Here is a 21,173-nt window from a genome sequence, read left to right as displayed (position 1 = left end):
GGAAAGGGAAAGTCCCGAATCTGCGATACATGAAAGTATGGGGGTTGTGATGCTTATGTTAAGACCAAGTCGACGATAAGCTTTCACCTCGTTCGAAAAGTGTATTTTTGTAGGCTACCCTAAGGAAACTTGTGGATATTACTTCTACAATAGTAACGAGAACAAAGTGTTTGTGGCTCGTGAAGTTGTCTTTCTAGAAAAGAGTTTATATCTAGAAGAGAGTGGGAGAAAATTTGAACTTGACGAAGTTCAAGAGCCACAAACTGATATGACAATACAGGAAGATGTTCCTTCTACGTCTGAATCGGTTATTGTTCCTTCTGAACCTAGGAGGTCAGAAAGGGTTAGTCGTCAGCCTGATAGATACCTTGGTATTATCGAGGAAGATGGTGACTATGAGGTTTTACTTTTAGAAAGTGATGAACCCAAGACCTATAAAGCAGCTATTATGAGTTCTGACTCTAAGCTATGGCTCTGATACCACTTGTTAGTTATTTAGACCATATTAATACTCATCTTATGATATTAAAATTACAAAATAATTATAAATGGTCTAAATCTACATGCATGCAAAAGAAATGTATAAAGGATGGTTTTAAACCATCTTAAGACAAAAGTTCCTTACATTGCTATAAGGCAAATATGGGCACAACTCAAGGACTCCTTCCTTGATGTTGTTCTTGAGCTAAATCAACAAGGATGATCCTCCAAGAACACAAGTTACCAATATAGGTAACCTCCTTTGGTGGCACCCAAGATTAACCCAAATTACTACTATAATACTAACTAGATAATAATAGTAGTAACCTTGTAGATGTATATTTGATGTACTAATTAATATTATTACCTTGATAATATTATTAGTTAGTTATATATGTGTTTATAAGATAAAAATGATGAACAAATTAAGAAGAAAAAGTTGGTCTTTTTGGTGTATAAGAAATCGGCCAAGAGAGCTCAACAAAGACCAAATTTTCTTCTAATTTTTCCAACTTGGTTATGGTGTACATGGATGGGTATTTATAGCCAAATGTAGAGACAAAGCTAAGTGGAATATGCCACTTATAAGGACACTTGGTGTCCTCTAAAAAATCGGTCAAAGTGGACTTATTTGAGTCCATTTCGATTTTCGACATTTGCCCCACAAATGCTTATAAGTCTTATATTTAATTATCTTACATAATTAAATATTAATTTAATTATTTAACCCTTAAATAATATAAATTAACTACCAATAACTACTTAACCATTAAGTAATCATAAGACCATTTTATCAACATACAATGTGTCAATATTAACCCATTTAGCTAATTTTACAACCTCTTGTAAAATATAATAGCTAATTAATTCCACCTCAAAACATATACACATATCGTCTAAAATTAATTAATTAACAATTAATTAATAAATTCTAATCATTTATTATTTAAATATCTCATAATTAAATAATAAATCTCATTGTCCCGAGTTCGTAACCCGTCATCAAATAATACATTTATGTGACTAACTAAGAGTCAAATAATACAAGGAATTAATTATTTCGTATCTCATACAAACAATTAATTTATTCTATTTGGGTGTCATCCTATAGGTGTGACATAAAGGGATCAGCTGATCACCGCCGTCACACGACAGTAATGTCAAACTCTAGTCAGCCAATCATTACCGATTAACGATGACCAGCTGACAAATAAATAAATAAATCCCTGATATTCCTTTTACGAGATTTATTATGTAAACGCACTTATTGTGGAGGACACTACTCCAACAATCTCCCACTTGTCTGACACAAGTATGCGTTACCAATTCTCTTGTCCAATAATATCTCCCACTCAATGCAAGATGTCTTTCAGGTCGTTCTTGCACGCGATCATATCATAAAGTGGTTTCCTCGATCAGGAGAATGTATCGACCGGATAATCTACTATAGATCTCATCCGAGCGTGGCCACGCATTTCACAGTCATCTCTCCTCGAGTGGCCTTGAGATAGAATATGACATAAAAGGACAATCCCGTTGACCTATTTTCTTCATTCGATATAGATCACAATGACCCAGTAAATGCTCATCGGCCTCCTTTTACGGTGCGACCTAGAACAAAAACCAAAGCCACCGGAAAACCATACCAACTCAGACAAATAGTCACCAGTCTAAAGAATTGACTCGAAGGAATAAATAGAAGTCCTCGCCACGACCTAGCAACAAAAGGACTCTATAAACGGTCACTGTCCGACAAATTGTCTCACAATATGCCTATGTAATCGACCAGTCATCACTATGACCATATGACAGTCGAACCTGTCATCTATCGCCTTACAATCTAGTCACTCCGAGACGTCACCTCATTAAGTAACTAGGGTCAAAATACAATGTTAATCCAGTTCACTTAATAGGGTTCGACATTGTCTTTACAACCTATTTGGAGAAAACAAAGTATATAAATTCAGACATAAAACTGAATATAACGATAAATGCAACTATCATATATGAAATAATAAATACATAAAGTGCGTTTACATAATAAATCTCGTAAAAGGAAATAGGTCTCATTCCCAATTTTATACAATTTGTAATAAAATTAAAATAAAACTATTAATTAATTACAAATTAGGCGATACGAAATCGCAATTAATTACAAAACAAGTCAATATTCCCTTACATTTCGGGAAATACCAACTTCTACCTATGGCCATATTAGGAAAAATTACATAATTATAATTCTAAAAACCATTCATCTAAATGAATAATAAAATGCATTATGTAAATATGACATGCCAAATCGTCTAACTTACCAACAACGATCATTTGAGCTTGCTTTGACGGAATTTTTACCAATAAAAATTCATAATCAATTCTTAAAACAATTTTAAGACTTACTCATCATACTAATCTGGTCTATTATCAAAATAATCATTCTCAACAATTATCTTGATTTTATATGGGAATTTAAAACACAATTGTGACAAAAAAATGATATTATAATTCACAATTATCATATATAATTCCATTTAATATAAAATTTTATGGAAAAATAAATTTCAAAACTATGAACATTCTGGTCTTACACCCAAAATGCCATGCAAGTGAAAATTGTTGGTTTTAAATTTATAAAAAATGATTTCACAATGTTATCGGTAAAGCGACAATTTTTACGATTTAATTCTAAATCAAACCATAAAAATTAAAATTACTTAAAATAAAATTTTATACATTTTGGAACAATTTCCAGGAGCTAAAAATTCAGAAATTTCGAGCCCAAAATTAAAATCAATATTTATTTACAAAATAACCATTATTTACCCATTTTTATCAAATAAAAATTAATAAACAACCTAAATTAATCACATTAATTTATAGTATCTACTTATCTCATAAATAGAACATACATGTGGTTATTTTTAAATAAACATGCATAAAATTAACATGCAACACAATTTAATTAACTCTTAATTAATTTTAATGCATTTTTACTCAATTTTATGCCAATTTAAGTAATAACAAGTTGGAAAAATTTAACAACATAACAAAAATCAAATTTTCGTCCCATATCATCCTAAGACCAGATTATATACATGCAAGACTATATTATGTGATAAAACGAATTTTAGTAACATAATATCCATTTTATTAATTTATCTCATAAATTGCTAAAATCGTCTTAAGACAACATGCATGTATTTAACAATGCTCTGATACCACTTGTTAGTTATTTAGACCATATTAATACTCATCTTATGATATTAAAATTACAAAATAATTATAAATGGTCTAAATCTACATGCATGCAAAAGAAATGTATAAAGGATGGTTTTAAACCATCTTAAGACAAAAGTTCCTTACATTGCTATAAGGCAAATATGGGCACAACTCAAGGACTCCTTCCTTGATGTTGTTCTTGAGCTAAATCAACAAGGATGATCCTCCAAGAACACAAGTTACCAATATAGGTAACCTCCTTTGGTGGCACCCAAGATTAACCCAAATTACTACTATAATACTAACTAGATAATAATAGTAGTAACCTTGTAGATGTATATTTGATGTACTAATTAATATTATTACCTTGATAATATTATTAGTTAGTTATATATGTGTTTATAAGATAAAAAATGATGAACAAATTAAGAAGAAAAAGTTGGTCTTTTTGGTGTATAAGAAATCGGCCAAGAGAGCTCAACAAAGACCAAATTTTCTTCTAATTTTTCCAACTTAAGAATGATGTGAATAAGTGGGTATTTATAGCAAAATGTGGAGAACAAACCTTAGTGGAAAATCCACTACAAAGGACACTTGTTTGTCCTCAAAGAAATCGGTCCAAGTGGACTATTTTGAGTCCAATTCGATTTTCGACATTTGCCCCACAAATGCTTATAAGTCTTATATTTAATTATCTTACATAATTAAATATTAATTTAATTATTTAACCCTTAAATAATATAAATTAACTACCAATAACTACTTAACCATTAAGTAATCATAAGACTATTTTATCAACATACAATGTGTCAATATTAACCCATTTAGCTAATTTTACAACCTCTTGTAAAATATAATAGCTAATTAATTTCACCTCAAAACATATACACATATCGTATAAAATTAATTAATTAACAATTAATTAATCAATTCTAATTATTTATTATTTAAATATCTCATAATTAAATAATAAATCTCTTTATCCCGAGTTCGTAACCCGTCATCAAATAATACTTTTACGTGACTTATTAAAAGTCAAATAATACAAGGAATTAATTATCTCGTATCTCATACAAACAATTAATTTATTCTATTTGGGCGTCATCCTATAGGTGTGACCTAAAGGGATCAGCTGATCACCGCCGTCACACGACAGTAATGTCAAACTCTAGTCAGCCAATCATTACCGATTAACGATGACCAGCTGACAAATAAATAAATAATCCCTGATATTCCTTTTACGAGATTTATTATGTAGACGCACTTATTGTGGAGGACACTACTCCAACAAGCCCGATATTAGGTCAATCTTTGAAAATATTCCGGCTCCACTAAATTGGTCAAACAAATCATCGATCCTTGCTAGAGGGTACTTGTTCTTGATGGTGACGTTATTCAATTCCCTATAATCGATGCATAATCTCAAGGTTCCGTCCTTCTTCTTTACAAATAGAACCGGTGCTCCCCATGGTGAAACACTCGGTCTAATGTAACCCTTATTCGCCAATTCTCAAAGTTGCTTCTTTAACTCTTCCAGTTCCTTTGGACCCATCCGGTACGAGGCCTTAGAGATTGGTCCCGTACCCGGTTTCAAGTCCACTCCAAATTCTACCTCTCTTGGTGGAGGCAACCCAGATAACTCCTCCGGAAACACATCTTCAAAGTCCCTCACCACCGGTATATCTTGTGCTTGTGGTCCTTCCATGCTAGTGTCCCATACATGAAACAAGATCATAGGACAACCCTTCTTCAAAAATGTCTTCAAGGTCGTTGCCGAAACTAGTTTCACTTTTGGTTTGACTAGGTAACCTTTGTATGAAACCCTAGTACCTTTGGGTCCTCTCAAGGCGATTTTCTTTTGATAGAAATCTATATTGGCTTTGTGTCTATTTAGCCAATCTATCCCTAGGATTACTTCAAATCCCTATAAAGGGAATTCAAATAGGTTTACCGGAAAGTTGGTTTCATGCACTATGACCGACACCTCCTTATACACTTTTGAACATATGATGGACTCTCCCGAAGGTAAGGACACATCGTCATTGGCTAGTTCTCCCTCCCCCAAACCAAGGCTCAACAGATGACTCTTAGACATAAAAGAATGAGTGGCCCCTGAGTCAAATAAAATAAAACAAGGATGAGAATTGATAAGGAATGTACCAGAGACAACGTGGGCATCCTCTTCGGCGCTCTTCTTACCCATGGCAAATAGCTTGCCGCTAGACTTGGGTTCACCTTGTACCGTGCTTACCGATTGGGTTGGCCTACTCCCCGAAGCATTGCCTCCCACAAAGCTTGTTGCTCTAGATGGAGCTTCCTGGTTGAAATTTACCCCGTTGTTGTCACCATTGAAAGTGGAGTTAGCATTCCTCGAGTTGCTCCATGCCCCGAATTCCGGTTGTTGTTCCCGCTTTGAGAAGGAGTGGAGTAGGAATTTCCTTGCCTGAACCTCCGGTTGGGCTCTTTTGGAGTGCTAGTACATTCCACTTTCTTGTGGCTGAGGCCACCACAATTGTAGCACCTTAGTCCTCCTCCTTCACTCACGGCTCTACTTCCGTAACCACCCGAACTTCCATAGCCACTTGTTGATGCTCCTCCCGAGTAAGACCTAGCTTGATTGAAATTAGACTTCTTGGGTTGATATCCTCCACCTTTACCTTCGGCCTTTCTTTTCTCTCCGGACCTCTCCTTAGCATCCTTGGTCATGCCGAGTAGCCTCTTCGTGTTTCCGGCCCTAACATAGACCTCTTTCACACTTGACACTTCTCCGGGTGGGAGCTTCTCTAGGATATTGACAGTCAATCCTCCCTCAAAGTTTAGAGCTAAGTGTGATTGACTAAGGTGGAGATCTTCCACATAATTAGCTAGCTCGTTGAAACGGATATAGTAATCTTGAACTGTCACAACATCGGTAATGACAAAGCAGTCGAACTCTGCCCGGAGTTTGAATCTCACATGCTCGGAAAATATTTCATTTCTCATTTCTACCTTGAAGTCGGTCCAAGCGATGACGGTCTCGCCTCTCTCTTCATAGAATTTTCACATTGCGTCCCTTTCTTTATGCCACCACCCGTCCGCAACACCTCCCAAGTAGAAGACGACTTGTTCCACTTTAAGCTCTTCGGGGCATCTTATCACCTCAAACACGTTTTCCATTTCCATTATCCACTCACTAGAGAGACAAGGCTCTCCCACTCTAAGGTACTTGGTGGGGCGGTGGTGCGAGATGGCGGTGCTCACGGCGGAGGCATCCATTGCCACATCTCTTTCCCTTGTGACATTTCTAAGGGCCTCGGTGAGGGCCTCATTTTGAGCAATGACCCGCTCCATTTCTTCCTCGGACACGCTAGATGGAGGTGACGGAGTCCTTGTACGGGTTCTCGGCATTATGTCTCTTCAATAAGTGTAACAAACTTCAATACATGCTCCAAAATAGGAGACAAAGGGTATTGACCACCATACAGGTCTACTCGATCGAGTGTGGGATGTCACTCGGTCGAGCGGTGAGCTCACTCGGTCGAGTGATGTGCTCACTCGGTCGAGTGCCTCAACTTACAGAATGTTTCCACAAATACCTCCATTGTGCACTCGGTCAAGTGGTACTACCACTCGGTCGAGTGATACACACTCATTCGAGTGAGTCACCTACTCGGTCGAGTGTCACAACTTACAGGAGGTTCATGAAGTCTGTAAAGGTCTCCACTCAGTCGAGTGGCATGGGCACTCGGTCGAGTGCCTTCTAGTCGGCCGAGTCCCTTTTTCCACTTGACCAAGTACACATCAAATGATTTATTTATCCGTCTTAACTCACACAAGTCCACATATAACCGTATTTACATGTTCCTAAATTCAAGTACGGAGGAAAGTAGAGGCATAGACACAACATACAACTCACATATAACGATACTAGCATGTATGCTCACATCCATACATCCAACACACCCTTCTCAATTTTTTACTACCATCAACCATGTTATCATATAAGATATCACTAAGCATGTAATAAATCCACAACACCAAGCAAGGAATATGCAACAATCATAAGCACCAAATACGTCCCATTACCCACGCGTAGTGACCGACCTAAGTTAAGAAAACAAGGGCACAACCTTGGGACGTCTCCCAAGCTTGCCACAAGCTCTCTATGACTCAAACCGGGTTAATTTTAGATTGACTCACCCTAGTTCGTTGGTTCATTGGTTTAGGCTCCAAAACCGTTGATCTGATAACACTTTGTAATACCCCCATAAGTCGGGATCCTTTTCCTTAGGCATTCCCAACACATGGAGGCATTACAAGACTTGGCTTCCCAAGTTTGTAGTGTGAACAATCAAGTAAAGAAGTACTTAACATAATGTAAATAGATAAGTTATAACAAGTTAAATGGTTACAAGTTTAAGGAATATAAAAGCCATCCCAATAGTACAACCCAATTGATGTGAATGGAGTTTAATAGTCAAAAACTAAGATAAATAAGAGTGGTGATGACTAATGAAGACCGCTCTCCAAGTCCTCGAATATATCATGCTAACATGTCAACACTGCTCCCCATATGGGCGAAAATCACAATATGGTTCACCACAGATATATCAAAACCCAAGTGTTAGTTTAACGATATAAATGTTCAATGAATGAAATACTAATCCTACTTATTCATATGACAATGCAAAGGTAATAACCAACATACCAACAAGATATGAAAACCCATGAAAGTCACCCTCCAACATACATCTCCACAAACCGGTGACCAGGACACACCCACGACGTCACTATCAACACAAGGTACTTGGAACACGTCCGTGGCACCAGGCCCGAGTGCGACTCGAGTCCCCTGCGAGACGTCGTGTCTCACCACACGAGTCCCTCCGTAACCCAAGTACTAAATGTGCACATCCCCTTTGGAGTGGGAAGATCCAAGGGTGACTTGAGCAGAAGACGGTTTCCCAACGCCTCCCGTCTCCAAAATCGTAACCAATAATCCTTCAATATCCTCCATTGTCAACCAAACCATGAAAAAACCAAACACGTCCAACCAACACAACTATGCAACTATATTAACACAACAAGTATAATCATGCTCAATTCTTCACTAATTCATTTCTTCTCATTTAATTGCTCTTTAACATGTTATAACACAATGTAATCATCCTTGTGACAATTCACCATACTTACCTTCACATAATTACCATAAAGTCATCTTATGTGAAACCCTAATTATCAAAACATGTTATAATGCAACTATCATCAGACAAATGTAATTAATGATAATAAATGCACAATTAAATACCCATATCATAATAGCTAAGTAGGGAAACCCTACCTCAAATTTATCTTCACAAATACACAAGCTACTCACTATAAGTGCTCCTCAATGAAGCTCCCTACACATATTAATTACTACAATCATTACTATAAACTATTATAATAAATCTACTAATTAAACTCTTTAATTACTCATCTTAATTCTCATAACCTAATTACTCACGAGGTAGTGTGCTGGATAATTAAGATTACTAAGATAAGATTAGAGGAAGTGGAGTATAAATCGACTTACAAACAAAATGGATGAACAAGGAGGCAAAAATTCTTCACTTGGATGCTAGGGTTTTTGAGAGGATTTGTTGGTGGATATTCTAGAGAGATGTTGGGGAAGTTTAGAGAGTGGTGGGAATAGTGTTTGGGAAGGGTTTTGTGTGGAAAATCTGAAGAGATAAGCCACGAGAGCGACATCTCACCAAACAAACTTCCTGTATAAGCTGCACTCGACCGGCACTCGGTCGAGTGGTCGGTCCACTCGATCGAGCGGGAGCTCCACTCGGTCGAGTGGATGGTCACTCGATCGAATGACCACTTTTCCTGGCTTCCAGCCTACTGTTAAAGGGTACTTGGTCCTCCACTCGGTGAAGTCCAAGTCTTTATAAATACGAGGTATTACAATCTTCCCCCCTTAAAAATAACTTCGTCCCCGAAGTTCACACCCGACACTATATTAATAACATTGTTAATGTTAATTTTAATATTACTATTATTAATACCTAATTGTTTTTTCATATACGAACTTTACTTTTTTCACATACATTTTTTCATAAACGTTCTATTTTTTACCCTTTTCACCCAGAACTGAACCAAATGAATTCTTAAATCAACATTTGTCCTTAAACTTAATTTAATTGCTCAAATGACTTAAAACTTAAAAGTTAGATTCTAATTTACCATTTAATAAATGTTGATTTATTATTAATTAATCATCCTCATTATTGTTATTATAATGAATATTATTGTTATTAAAATCAATAATATTCATATTAATATAATTACTACTATTGCTAATATTATTATTAACATTAATTATTATTATTATTATTATTATTATTAATATTAATTAATAATAATATTATTAATAACATTGTTAATTTTAATTTTAATATTACTATTATTAATACCTAATTGTTTTTTCGTATACGAACTTTACTTTTTCACGTACATTTTTTCATAAACGTTCTATTTTGTACCCTTTTCATCCAGAACTGAACCAAATGAATTCTTAAATCAACATTTTTCCTTAAACTTAATTTAATTGCTCAAATGACTTAAAACTTAAAAGTTGGATTCTAATTTACCATTCAATAAATTAATTTACTTGTTTATCAATTATTAATATTATTTGTTGAGTTTTAATTAATCAATCAAATTTTATTTGTTTTTTAAAGATGAAATTAAGGTATGTCAATTTTTATTTAATTAATTATTTAAATTAGGATTGTTGGTGGTTTGTGGTAGCTACCTAATCACTAAAATTAGGATGATACACGGCTAGACTTTGAACAACAATCTAGCAAATTGGTGCTCCATTATTTCACCTAATTAGGATTGATAGTGAACCGTGGTTCGTGGTGGCTACCTAGCTAATCACTCAAATTTGTATAATTACTAGTGTTAATATTATTATTAGTAATGTTATTCTTCTTAGTCATTATTGTTGTTGTTGTTGTTGTTGTTGTTGTTGTTGTTGTTGTTGTTGTCGTTGTTGTTATTATTATTATTATTATTATTATTATTAGTACTACTACTACTATTATAGTACAGTTATTAGTAATAATAATAATAATTATTATTATTATTATTTTGGAGAAAGTCAGCAATTCTCATTAGGAACAACAAGAAACAAAAGTTTTACATCTCCACCAACTAACTTATATAAACAATATACAAGAGACCTCAACCAAGAAGCAAACTATGAAGTTGATCATTATCAATCCCGCGTTGCCAAGCATAAATCTTCACGCACACCTCATACTTAATCCGAGCAAGGATCTGGGCAAACGAATGACACACCCCTTGGAAAATTCTCATGTTCCGCTCCTGCCAAATATGATGAATGGTAGCAACAAGAGCACAACAAGCTACCTTTATTTGCCAAGACTTCCCTCGACACGGAGCCAGTTTATAACGCTCGTGCTTCAGACTCAGAACCCTCCTATTAACCCCTTGCCAGACCAGAATCTGTTGTAGAAGACCATTAGAGAATGGGCAGTCAAAGAACAAGTGCCTATCATCCTCATTAGATCTGAAACAGAGAGTGCATCGATTCACCATGACCAGCCCCCGTGAACAAATATTGTCCACAGTGGCAAGCCCATTCTGAGCAGCCAAAGTAGCAGTGAAAGCGTGCTTGGGAATAACAATGGTGTCCAGAATGGGGCGCATCCATTTGGGCTCAAAATGCTCACCATGAAAAAGGTTATAAGCCTCATGTAAGGGAAATTTTTGCCGAGTCATCCAGGTTTGAAAGCAATGTTGGGCTACTCCTCTAGACCCCACTTTCTGAACAAATTCGTCTCTGATTTTGAGGATTTGAGTCCAGATGGGAGAAGCACAAGTCTCAGCAGCAAGATCCCAACATGAAGACTGCTTGAAGATGTAATGAGTGGACCATTGCATCCATGTTGATGTGTTTTTATGGCAAAGCTTCCAGAACATATGTAATAATAAAGCTTTGTTCCAACTAAGCACCTCCCTAATACCCATGCCACCTTGTTTACGAGCTCTGCAAACTTTCTCCCAGCTAAAGAATATAAAACGCCTGTTGCTAGCAGTGCCCCATAAGAATTTCCTACACTCAGACTCTAGTTATTTAATAATCCCTTTTGGAAGCAGGAGGCTAGCACACCAATAAGCTTCTATTCCAAAAATAACAGAGTTAAGAAGAGTCACCTTGCCAGCATAGGAGAGCTGCAAATTTGCCCAGTGACCCAATTTGTTCTTTATTTTTGCAAGTAGTGGTTGAAGGAGATCTCTGGTGAACCAGCAAAGTAAACGTTGGTCTTACTAGGGTTAGGAACCAACCTTGAGTAGCAGGAAAAAAAGGTTCAGACATTGTTTAATAGCCTGCACTGAAGGAAGGTCCCCTCTAACAAAAACCAGCAAATCATCTGCAAAGATGAGATGGGTTAAATCAAGCTAGACACATTTAGGGTGGAAACTGAACTGAGGTACCTTCTTTAAACCCTTGAAAATCCCGGTGAGGACTTCCATACAGAGGACAAATAAGAGGGAGAAAAGTGGGTCTCCCTGCCTTAGCCCCCTCTTACCTTCAAAGTAATCCTCAGTACTCCCATTAATTTTCAAAGAGAACCTTGAGCTAGTTACCAAAGCAATAATCCAATCACAGAAAGCCTGAGGAATGCCAAACTGAGGAAGAATTGCTTTCAAAAAATCCCAGTTAACAGTATCAAAGGCTTTTCGAATATCCACTTTAACCACACATCTAGGAGTTTTATGTTTTCGATCATAGCCCCTCACTAATTCATTAGCCAACATTGTGTTGTAAAATATAGATCTGTCAGCAACAAAAGCAGCCTGCTCCATACCCACTATGTGAGGCATAACTTTATGGAGCCTCGAAGTGAGGATCTTGCTGATAGTCTTGTAAATGGTAGTACAACAAGATATAGGCCTATACTTCAAGACAGAAGTAGGGGAGGTACCTTTGGGAATGAGGGTAATAAGAGTAGAGTTAACCTCCTTTAATAGTTTGCCAGTCTTGAAAAAATCCAAAATAGCAGTTGTAAAACTATCATGGATGCTGTCCCAAGCATCTTTAAAGAACCTAAAGTGTACCCATCTGGCCCTGGGCTCTTATTAGCATCAATAGAAAAAAGGGCAGCTTTGATCTCAGAAGGAGTAACAGGCTCAAGCAGTTGACAGCCTTCAGAGGATCTTAGAATGTGTCCATTCTTCATAAGAGAAGAATCAAACTCAGTCACATCTCTAGCAGTCTCCAACAAACTGACATAGTAATCTAGAAAAGCTTTAGAAATATCTTGAAAGGTAGTGCACACAACCCCATGTTGGTCAACAACTTTTCTGATATTTGATGAATTCCTTCTAGCAGCCACCTTAGAAGAGAAGTAAGTTGTGCTGGCATCCCCCAATTTAATTTCAAAGTCTTTTGCTCTTTGAAAAACTATACTCAACTCAACATTTCAAAATTTGCAATATTCCTTGCTGATATGTTCCTCCTCCAGGCAAAGCTCTCTATTGTTAGGATCCAGCTGGAGTTTTTCCTGGCATAAATGGAGCTGCTGCTGCAACTTAATCACTTTAGCATTGATGTTTGCATATTGCTCCCTATGCAACCCTTTTAACTTCCCTTTTAAACAACGAAGGTGTTGAACCAGAGTATACATTGCACACCCCTTAATACTGTTCTCCCGTTCTGCACAAACAAGAGACTTGAATTGCTTGTCCTGACCCCAACAATTTAAGTATTTAAAAAAGTAATTCCTAGCAGGTGCATTGGCCTCAAGGGAGATGACCAGGGGAGAGTGATCAGATATCCCTGCAGTGAGTGCCTCTGCATAGGAGTCAGAGAAGGCCAATAACCAAGAAGAATTAACCAAAGCTCTATCCAATCTCACCCATTTTCTCTCCTCATGATCCTGCTTGTTTGTCCAAGTGAAACAACAACCCTGGGTTCTAATCTCATCAAGACCAGCACTAGCAATAGCTTCATTAAATTCATTCATAGCTACAACATTAGGGGGATCAGAACTAATTCTTTCCTCAACAGTACGCACACAATTAACATCTCCAAGAACAAGCCAAAGAGAACTACAACCAGCATTACTAACCAAAAAATCCCATAAGGGTAGTCTTTGTGCAAGGTGATTAAAACCATACACGAAGGTAATTTCCAAGACATGAGCCCCCTGAGAGATCGAGAGATGAATCCATTGACTATTTTTATTCTGCACCTGAACATTGAGAGAAGAATCCTTCCAAATAACCCAAATCCTGCCATTTAGATGAGATGAGTAGTTGTCCAAAATAAAGAATTGCTTAAACTTCTTCCTCTGTAGAGAGAAAGCATTTTTATTTCTAACTCTAGTTTCAACAATACCCATAATGTCTAAATTATTTTTATTGAAAACTGAAATAACCTCTAATTGCTTTAAAAGCTTATTCACCCCCCTAATATTCCAAACCCCTATCTTCATGGAGAGTGAAGTGGAGGTGTGTCCTCTGCTTCACTAACCTCCTATTCTGCCCACGTAGGGCCTTTTGGGATACCGAGTTGATGAACCACTGTGCAAACTTTCTTAACACTACCTGTAGTAATAGCCCCATTCACTCCATCCTCTACACAATCCAAAATACCAAACTGGTTTAATGAGACAGGTATTGGAGACTGAGACTGCTGCTCAGTCACCACCTGAATATTAAGATCCAGCTCATGACTAGTGGTCCAGAAGCTATTGGGCAGAGCCGAAGCTGGGCATGGAGTCTTTGACTCACCATGCTCCGGATGGTCCAAGGAAGCCCTCTCACTAGTCAGCAAGGGAGCAGGGACAGGGGCCACTGAGTCAGGCTGACAACCCCCACCTGAACCAGCAGTCAGAGCCTTGCTACCAAGGGTAAGATCAACCATTGTCTGAGGAACAGTTTCACTAATGTTATTGTCCTCAGACACCTTTTATTCATCAGTAGAAGAACAGCCAAGCGCTAAATTTGTCTTGGCCTTCTGTTTGAGCTGCTTGCAGACCTTTTTTTCATGTCTAAGTTTCTTAAAGTGAGTACAATAGTAAGGTAACCATTCATACTCCACATCCTGAATAATTTGTCCCATAAAAGGAGAGTTAATGACAACATTATCAAGCAGTGGTCCAGAGAGATCAACTTCCACCATAACGCGAGCAAATGATAACCTCTCCTTATTAGTGGTAACAGGATCAGCATAGAGAGGTGTACCAATTTTACTAACTATCTTGCTAAGAGAAGATGCTGACCAAAGATGAGGATCTAGATTATGAAAAAGTACCCATACAGGCACCTTTGAGATAGTGTCCAGCTGAGTAGGGAAAAGAGGAGTCCATTGCTTAAGAAGGAGGGAATGCCCACTCAAACTCCAAGCATTACCCCTTAAGATGGTGTTCATGTCTTCCACTGTAGAGAACCTGAAATAGAACCACCCTTTCTTGAAGTAAAGAACATATGGTTTAGAGACATGGTTCCATTGCTTGGCGAGAAAGTCCTTGACCTGAATAACGGATGGTTTACCCCCAAGGAATTGTCCCACTAGCATGTTCTGCCAGTAATCCAGTTCACTATGAACATCATCAACCTCAATACCCACCTCCCCAGACTGATTTGAGTCACGAATACTCCTCAATTCCTCACCCACTGCAGATTGAGTAACTTTGTCAACCCACGTGATCTTCTTAGAGGTTCTGTCGTAGATGGAGCAGTACCAGAAGATGGTGCCAGTTTTTCATTTTGGGCACCATCAGTACTCTAACTCTCGGAAACAGTAGTCGTCGCAGGAATAATTGTAGCCGAAGTAGAGGCCGGATTAACTACCAAACCTGAAGTCTCAGAGACAAGGGGACTCTTCCCCCGTCCCATCGATCCAGCCCCAGGAAGAGTTTGTCGAGAACTACGCATAGTAGCAGATTTATCTAAAGCTGTATTAATTAGATGATTAACAGAATTAGGGTTACCTATCGGGATAGAAGGCGCAGTCTCCTCCTTAGATCGACCCCGTCGAGGCTGCAGAACAGTAATAACGATCTTTTTTTGGTCTTGCCATGATCGGAGAAGAAGAGATTAACCGGTGATCATCGGAATCGCCTGCTAATCGCCTTTTTCCTAGAGAGGGACCCTCTCCTAACCAACCTTATTATTATTATTATTGTTATTATTATTATTATTATTATTATTATTATTATTATTATTATTATTATTATTATTATTATTATTGTTATTATTATTATTATTATTATTATTATTATTATTATTATTATTATTATTATTATTATTATTATTATTATTATTATTATTATTATTATTATTATTATTATTCTTATTATTCTTATTATTATTGTTATTGTTGTCATTATTCTTATTGTTGTCATTGTTATTGTTGTCATTATTCTTATTGTTATTGTTATTGTTATTGTTATTGTTATTGTTATTGTTATTGTTATTGTTATTGTTATTGTTATTGTTATTGTTATTGTTATTGTTATTGTTATTGTTATTGTTATTGTTATTGTTATTGTTATTGTTATTGTTATTGTTATTGTTGTTATTGTTATTGTTGTTATTATTCTTATTGTTATTGTTGTTATTATTCTTCTTCTTGTTATTGTTGTTATTATTCGTCTTGTTATTGTTTTATTATTATTATTATTATTATTATTATTATTATTATTATTATTATTATTATTATTATTATTATTATTATTATTATTATTATTATTATTATTATTATTATTATTATTATTATTATTATTATTATTATTATTATTATTATTATTATTATTATTATTATTATTATTATTATTATTATTATTATTATTGTTAATATTAATGTTATTGTTAATATTAATGTTATTGTTGTTATTATTATTATTGTTATCAAATTACGGGGTATTACAGTCTCTCTCCCCCCCCCCCCCTCCCCCCTAAAAAAGAACTTCATCCCGAAGTTCACCCAGAAATACTACAAAACTTCTATAAACACCCTTACAACTGGCTACCATGCCAACTTCTGATCATTGCAACACAATTAACCATTTATTATTATCAAGTTATATCAACTTATCAAAATGCATCACAAAATAAAGTTAAAACACAGAAATGTATCTTAAAGTAAACTCAAAACATGAAGTGTCATATTCTACCCCCCTAAAAAAAACTTCGTCCCGAAGTTTCGGAACTACTACTACAATCAAAACAAGGTGTAGTCAACTGTATCCTATCTTACCCCTCCTTTGGTTCCCCTATCGTAACTTCTATATCTCAACTATCATAGTTTAAGAATTGATAAAGCATTTATATTGAACTTTTGGTATAACTCGCGTTTTCAGAAATCAAAGTCAAGCTGTACTTTTCAAAAATCACCATTAAATAACCGTTACATTCCACGTTGAGTTTTTATACTTTCCAGAAAATATAAGGAGTTTTCAAAACATGATAAAAAGATTCGAATTCAAACCTCGAACAACCATTTTATAAAGATTTTTACAATCTAGTTGGTCCAAACAGAAACTGATCATCGATTTGTCAAAAACTTGGGCCAACTTGTAAAAATCACTACTAAATGTCAAAATATTATCTTGTAACGTGGCTTATCAATTTTAAAACATATATGAATCTTCTAAACAGTGAAATTGGAATTAGGGAAAAATCTTAAGTACAAACTAAATAAGAAATTTTACAAAATCGTTTGTCAAAAACATAACTGTACAGAAACATTCTGACCACTGTCCAATAAAATATTTATTTATCGCAAACCATATAACTTTTAAATATGAGACCAATGACATTGGAAAGCTAACTCGCCGGGTTATCACTCATAAAAATTTCAACCTTATACGATAAACAAAGGTCAAACGACAGCTAGATCAAATATGGGTAAAAATCTGACAGAATAAGGTTCAGCTCTAGGTTCCTTTTTACTAGGTCATAAGCCCTTATTAACACCCTCCTATACATGTATCAACATAACTTGGCCATCATACTTCCCACAGGACTAGCATCTATTCTAAAGCATTCCTATCACAAGTTTAATTATTTCATAATATCGTAAATAACATGGTTTTGGGATTCACATAGCCACATATCACTAGACATGATACTATTATCACACAACATCCAACCACATTTACAATTACACGCATGCTCTTGATAAAAAAAAACAATTCAACATCAAATCCTCATTTCATCCATTAACAATATCAATTCTCATCTTATGGCCAAGCCAACAATCATTCAAAATACTTACCGTAATCTCTCCTTGCACTAATGTTAGTAACTTCATATCAAATATCCTCTGAATCATAATATACCTCATTATAACTATGACATACTCTCAAATTTTCTCTCAGGGTTTCTGGTTCAAAACTAAGAAGACCAATGGTTTGGAGTGAGGGGCCCTACTCATCCCAAGCCTAAGATGGGGCTCCTAACAGTTTCTATCCCGGGGTTCATTTTATTAGACACCATCTATGTTCATTATTGTTCATTGGTTTAGGCCTGATGATCGTTCGCTTTGATACCACTTTGTAACACCCATATTTATCTAAGAGCCTTAACTAGGCCTTCCTAAATAAATGAGACTGTTACTATCTCAAAATGTCAGAGGTAGTGAATAAAAGAGTTTAGCAAACCAAGGCAATTTAAATAAATTAAACTCAAATGGCTTATACATATATTTTGTTTTCTTCTCAAAATAAATACAATATAATCTTACAGCAGAATTTAAAAGACAACTAGTGGTGATAAGTAACTAAATAGTGAGCTAAAGCTAAGTTGTCCAGTCTAAGTCCTCACACGCCTCCCAAGCTCCTAGCCAACTAGTCTCAAGTACCTGCCAAGTCTGCTCCTCAGTTACGGTTCATCATAGGTGTTCACGAATACACTGTCAACTATGAGGTTGAGTAGGAATAAACTAAACAACAATAATTATTCAATACAAAACACAACCAACCGATATCCAGTCATTGCCAACTCGTCCAACCATACTGTAACTAACTCAACGATTTCACTAGCAGTAGCATAACCCCCTTAACACCGTGCCATGCTCAACTCAACTGGGTAACACCCTCATTTATCTAAGAGCCTTAACTAGGCCTTCCTAGATAAATAAGAGTGTTACCATCTCGGTTTCTCGAGGTAGTGAATAATAAAGATAAACAAAACCAAGTACTTTACTAATATCATAATCATTTAATGGTTTTATTACAACTTTACTTACAACTGAAATAATTAATACATCTCGCAGCGGAATTAAATACAAATGACAACTGTCTGAAACTATGTGATCTAGACATTTAGGTAGTCTTGCCGAATCCTCACGCATCCCCATAAGCTCCCAAGTCAGCTAATCTTAAGCACCTGCAAATATGCTCCCCATTTATGGTTCATCACAGGCGTTCAAGAATACACGGTCAACCACGAGGTTAAGTAGAAATAAACTAAACAACAATAATAATCCAACCAAAATAGACGGCCTTCAAATTCTCATTACTTCATCCCTACAACTCACTTACGTCACTAGCAGTAGCACAACCCCTTAACGCCATGCTATGCTCAACTCAACTGGCAGTGGTACTCTCATACCATGCTCAACTGGCAGTAGTACCCTCCGTACTATGCACAACTGGCAGTAGTAATCACTTACTATGAGCAACTATATCTAGCAGTAGTAATTACTTACTATGCACATCTGGCAGTAACGATTCGCTATGCATAATCGGCAGTAACACCCTCCGTGTTATGCTCAACTGAATAATCAACTCTCCATACCAAATATAATCAACAAAAAAACTCAATAACAATCCCGTCATACAGCTCCGTCAACAACTACACATATACTGTTAGAAATCATATTTTAAATATCACATATTTTGGTTTAAAGTTTTAGTCATAAAAACTTAAAGATATTATGCATGCAAAACTAGAAAAGAATAAGAAAAAAAATTGTTTCATACCATATGAATATTTCGGCTATTATGGGCACCAACAAGATCTCCTACTTGTTATTTCTTGAGCTATAATGAATATTAGGATGATCCTCCAAAAATCCCAAAGTAGAGATTCTCCTCTTGATTGCACCCAAGACTATCCTTATCCCCACTAAATAATATTAGCTAGATATTAGTTTAGTAGTTTACCTTAAAATTGATTACTAACACTCATATATTACATTAATAATTTTAGTAATCTCTATGAACAATTTCAATCAAAAATCTCATGTTTTGATGAAGGAAAAAGATGAATATGTGAGAGAGAGAGACTTTTGCATGTGTATGAATACAAGTACAAATAGAAGAGAATAAAATTCTCTCCTCTTATGCACAAAATCGGTGGAGAGAGGTCTTACGACCAATGCATGGTCTTTTTCTTTTACTTTTGTTCTTATTAAGTAAAGTAGGTGTAAGACTACCCTACATCATAGGTAATCATAGTGTTTTATTTATCCATTAAATAAAACACCCACTCACCCATACTACCTCCATAATTCGGTCATATGAGATAAAATGGACGTCCATTTTATTTTGTCAATTTGTCACTTGTCACACAATATGTCACATGTAGCATGTTACATGTTAGTAATTAATTTGATGCATATTTATCACATAAATATCATTTCATGAATTAATTAAATTATATACAACAAATTGACTAGTGATACTTGATCACTTAAATAAAATGGGTCATTTAATTATAATTCGCAATATTTTGTAATTATAATTAACCATTCATTCTTATCTCTATTGCTTCTCAAACAATAAACAATTTTAGTAACACGACATTTCAATTACTAAAATAAATCTTATTTAATCCCATTACAATAAGATATTAATATTCACTCTCACAAATGAATTGTTCAATTTTTAAGGATTTGATCAACTTGTATCGTCATACAATTAATCAATTTTACAGATAAGGGCATCATCCTTTAGGTGTGACCTTAAGAGATCAACTGACCACCGCCGTCCCACGACAGTAACGTCAAGCTCTAGCAAGCCAATCGTTACCGATTAATGTTGATCAGTTGACTATAAAATGAATCATCCCTTACGTATTCTTAAAATGAGATTTAAACATGTGATCAATATGATCGACAATTGTGATCGCATTATTGTCGGAGGACACATATTCCAACAATCTCCCACTTGTCCTCGACAAGTGTGCGTCACCAATTCTCTTGTCCTATTACTATCTCCCACTCAATGCAAGGTGTCTTTCGGGTCGTACTTGCAAGTGATCATATCGAGAGTGGTTTCCTCGATCTGGACAATAACTGATTGACCGGAATTTATCTACCATAGATACCTTCCGAGCGTGGCCTCGCATTTCCAGTTCATTACTCCTCGAGTGGCCCTGAGATATTGTTTTAACCCTGACAAAGGGGTGGACAATTCCTATCGCACTTATTCCCTTCGACTAGCCACAACCATCATAACCCA

At 35.8% G+C, this 21,173-nt stretch overlaps 2 protein-coding genes across 2 annotated transcripts; both read right to left on the bottom strand.

Annotated features, from left to right (window-relative positions):
* Positions 1-10,914: 10,914 nt before the first annotated feature.
* Positions 10,915-12,582, bottom strand: LOC141613200 (uncharacterized). The gene is made up of 4 exons (XM_074431942.1): positions 12,288-12,582; positions 12,043-12,128; positions 11,867-11,928; positions 10,915-11,761 (listed from the first exon to the last, which is right to left on the bottom strand). The coding sequence occupies exons 1-4, from the start codon at positions 12,580-12,582 to the stop codon at positions 10,915-10,917; spliced, it is 1,290 nt and encodes a 429-aa protein (XP_074288043.1).
* A 140-nt stretch (positions 12,583-12,722) lies between these two features.
* LOC141613199 (uncharacterized) lies at positions 12,723-14,102 on the bottom strand. Its single transcript, XM_074431940.1, has 2 exons — positions 13,205-14,102; positions 12,723-13,162 (listed from the first exon to the last, which is right to left on the bottom strand). The coding sequence occupies exons 1-2, from the start codon at positions 14,100-14,102 to the stop codon at positions 12,723-12,725; spliced, it is 1,338 nt and encodes a 445-aa protein (XP_074288041.1).
* Between the last annotated feature and the right edge of the window lie 7,071 nt (positions 14,103-21,173).

This window comes from Silene latifolia, chromosome 11 (assembly GCF_048544455.1).
Source record: "Silene latifolia isolate original U9 population chromosome 11, ASM4854445v1, whole genome shotgun sequence".
Classification (NCBI taxonomy): domain Eukaryota; kingdom Viridiplantae; phylum Streptophyta; class Magnoliopsida; order Caryophyllales; family Caryophyllaceae; genus Silene; species Silene latifolia.
The sequence above is the reverse complement of the archived record's forward strand: the minus strand, read 5'-3'. Positions and strand labels throughout refer to the sequence as shown.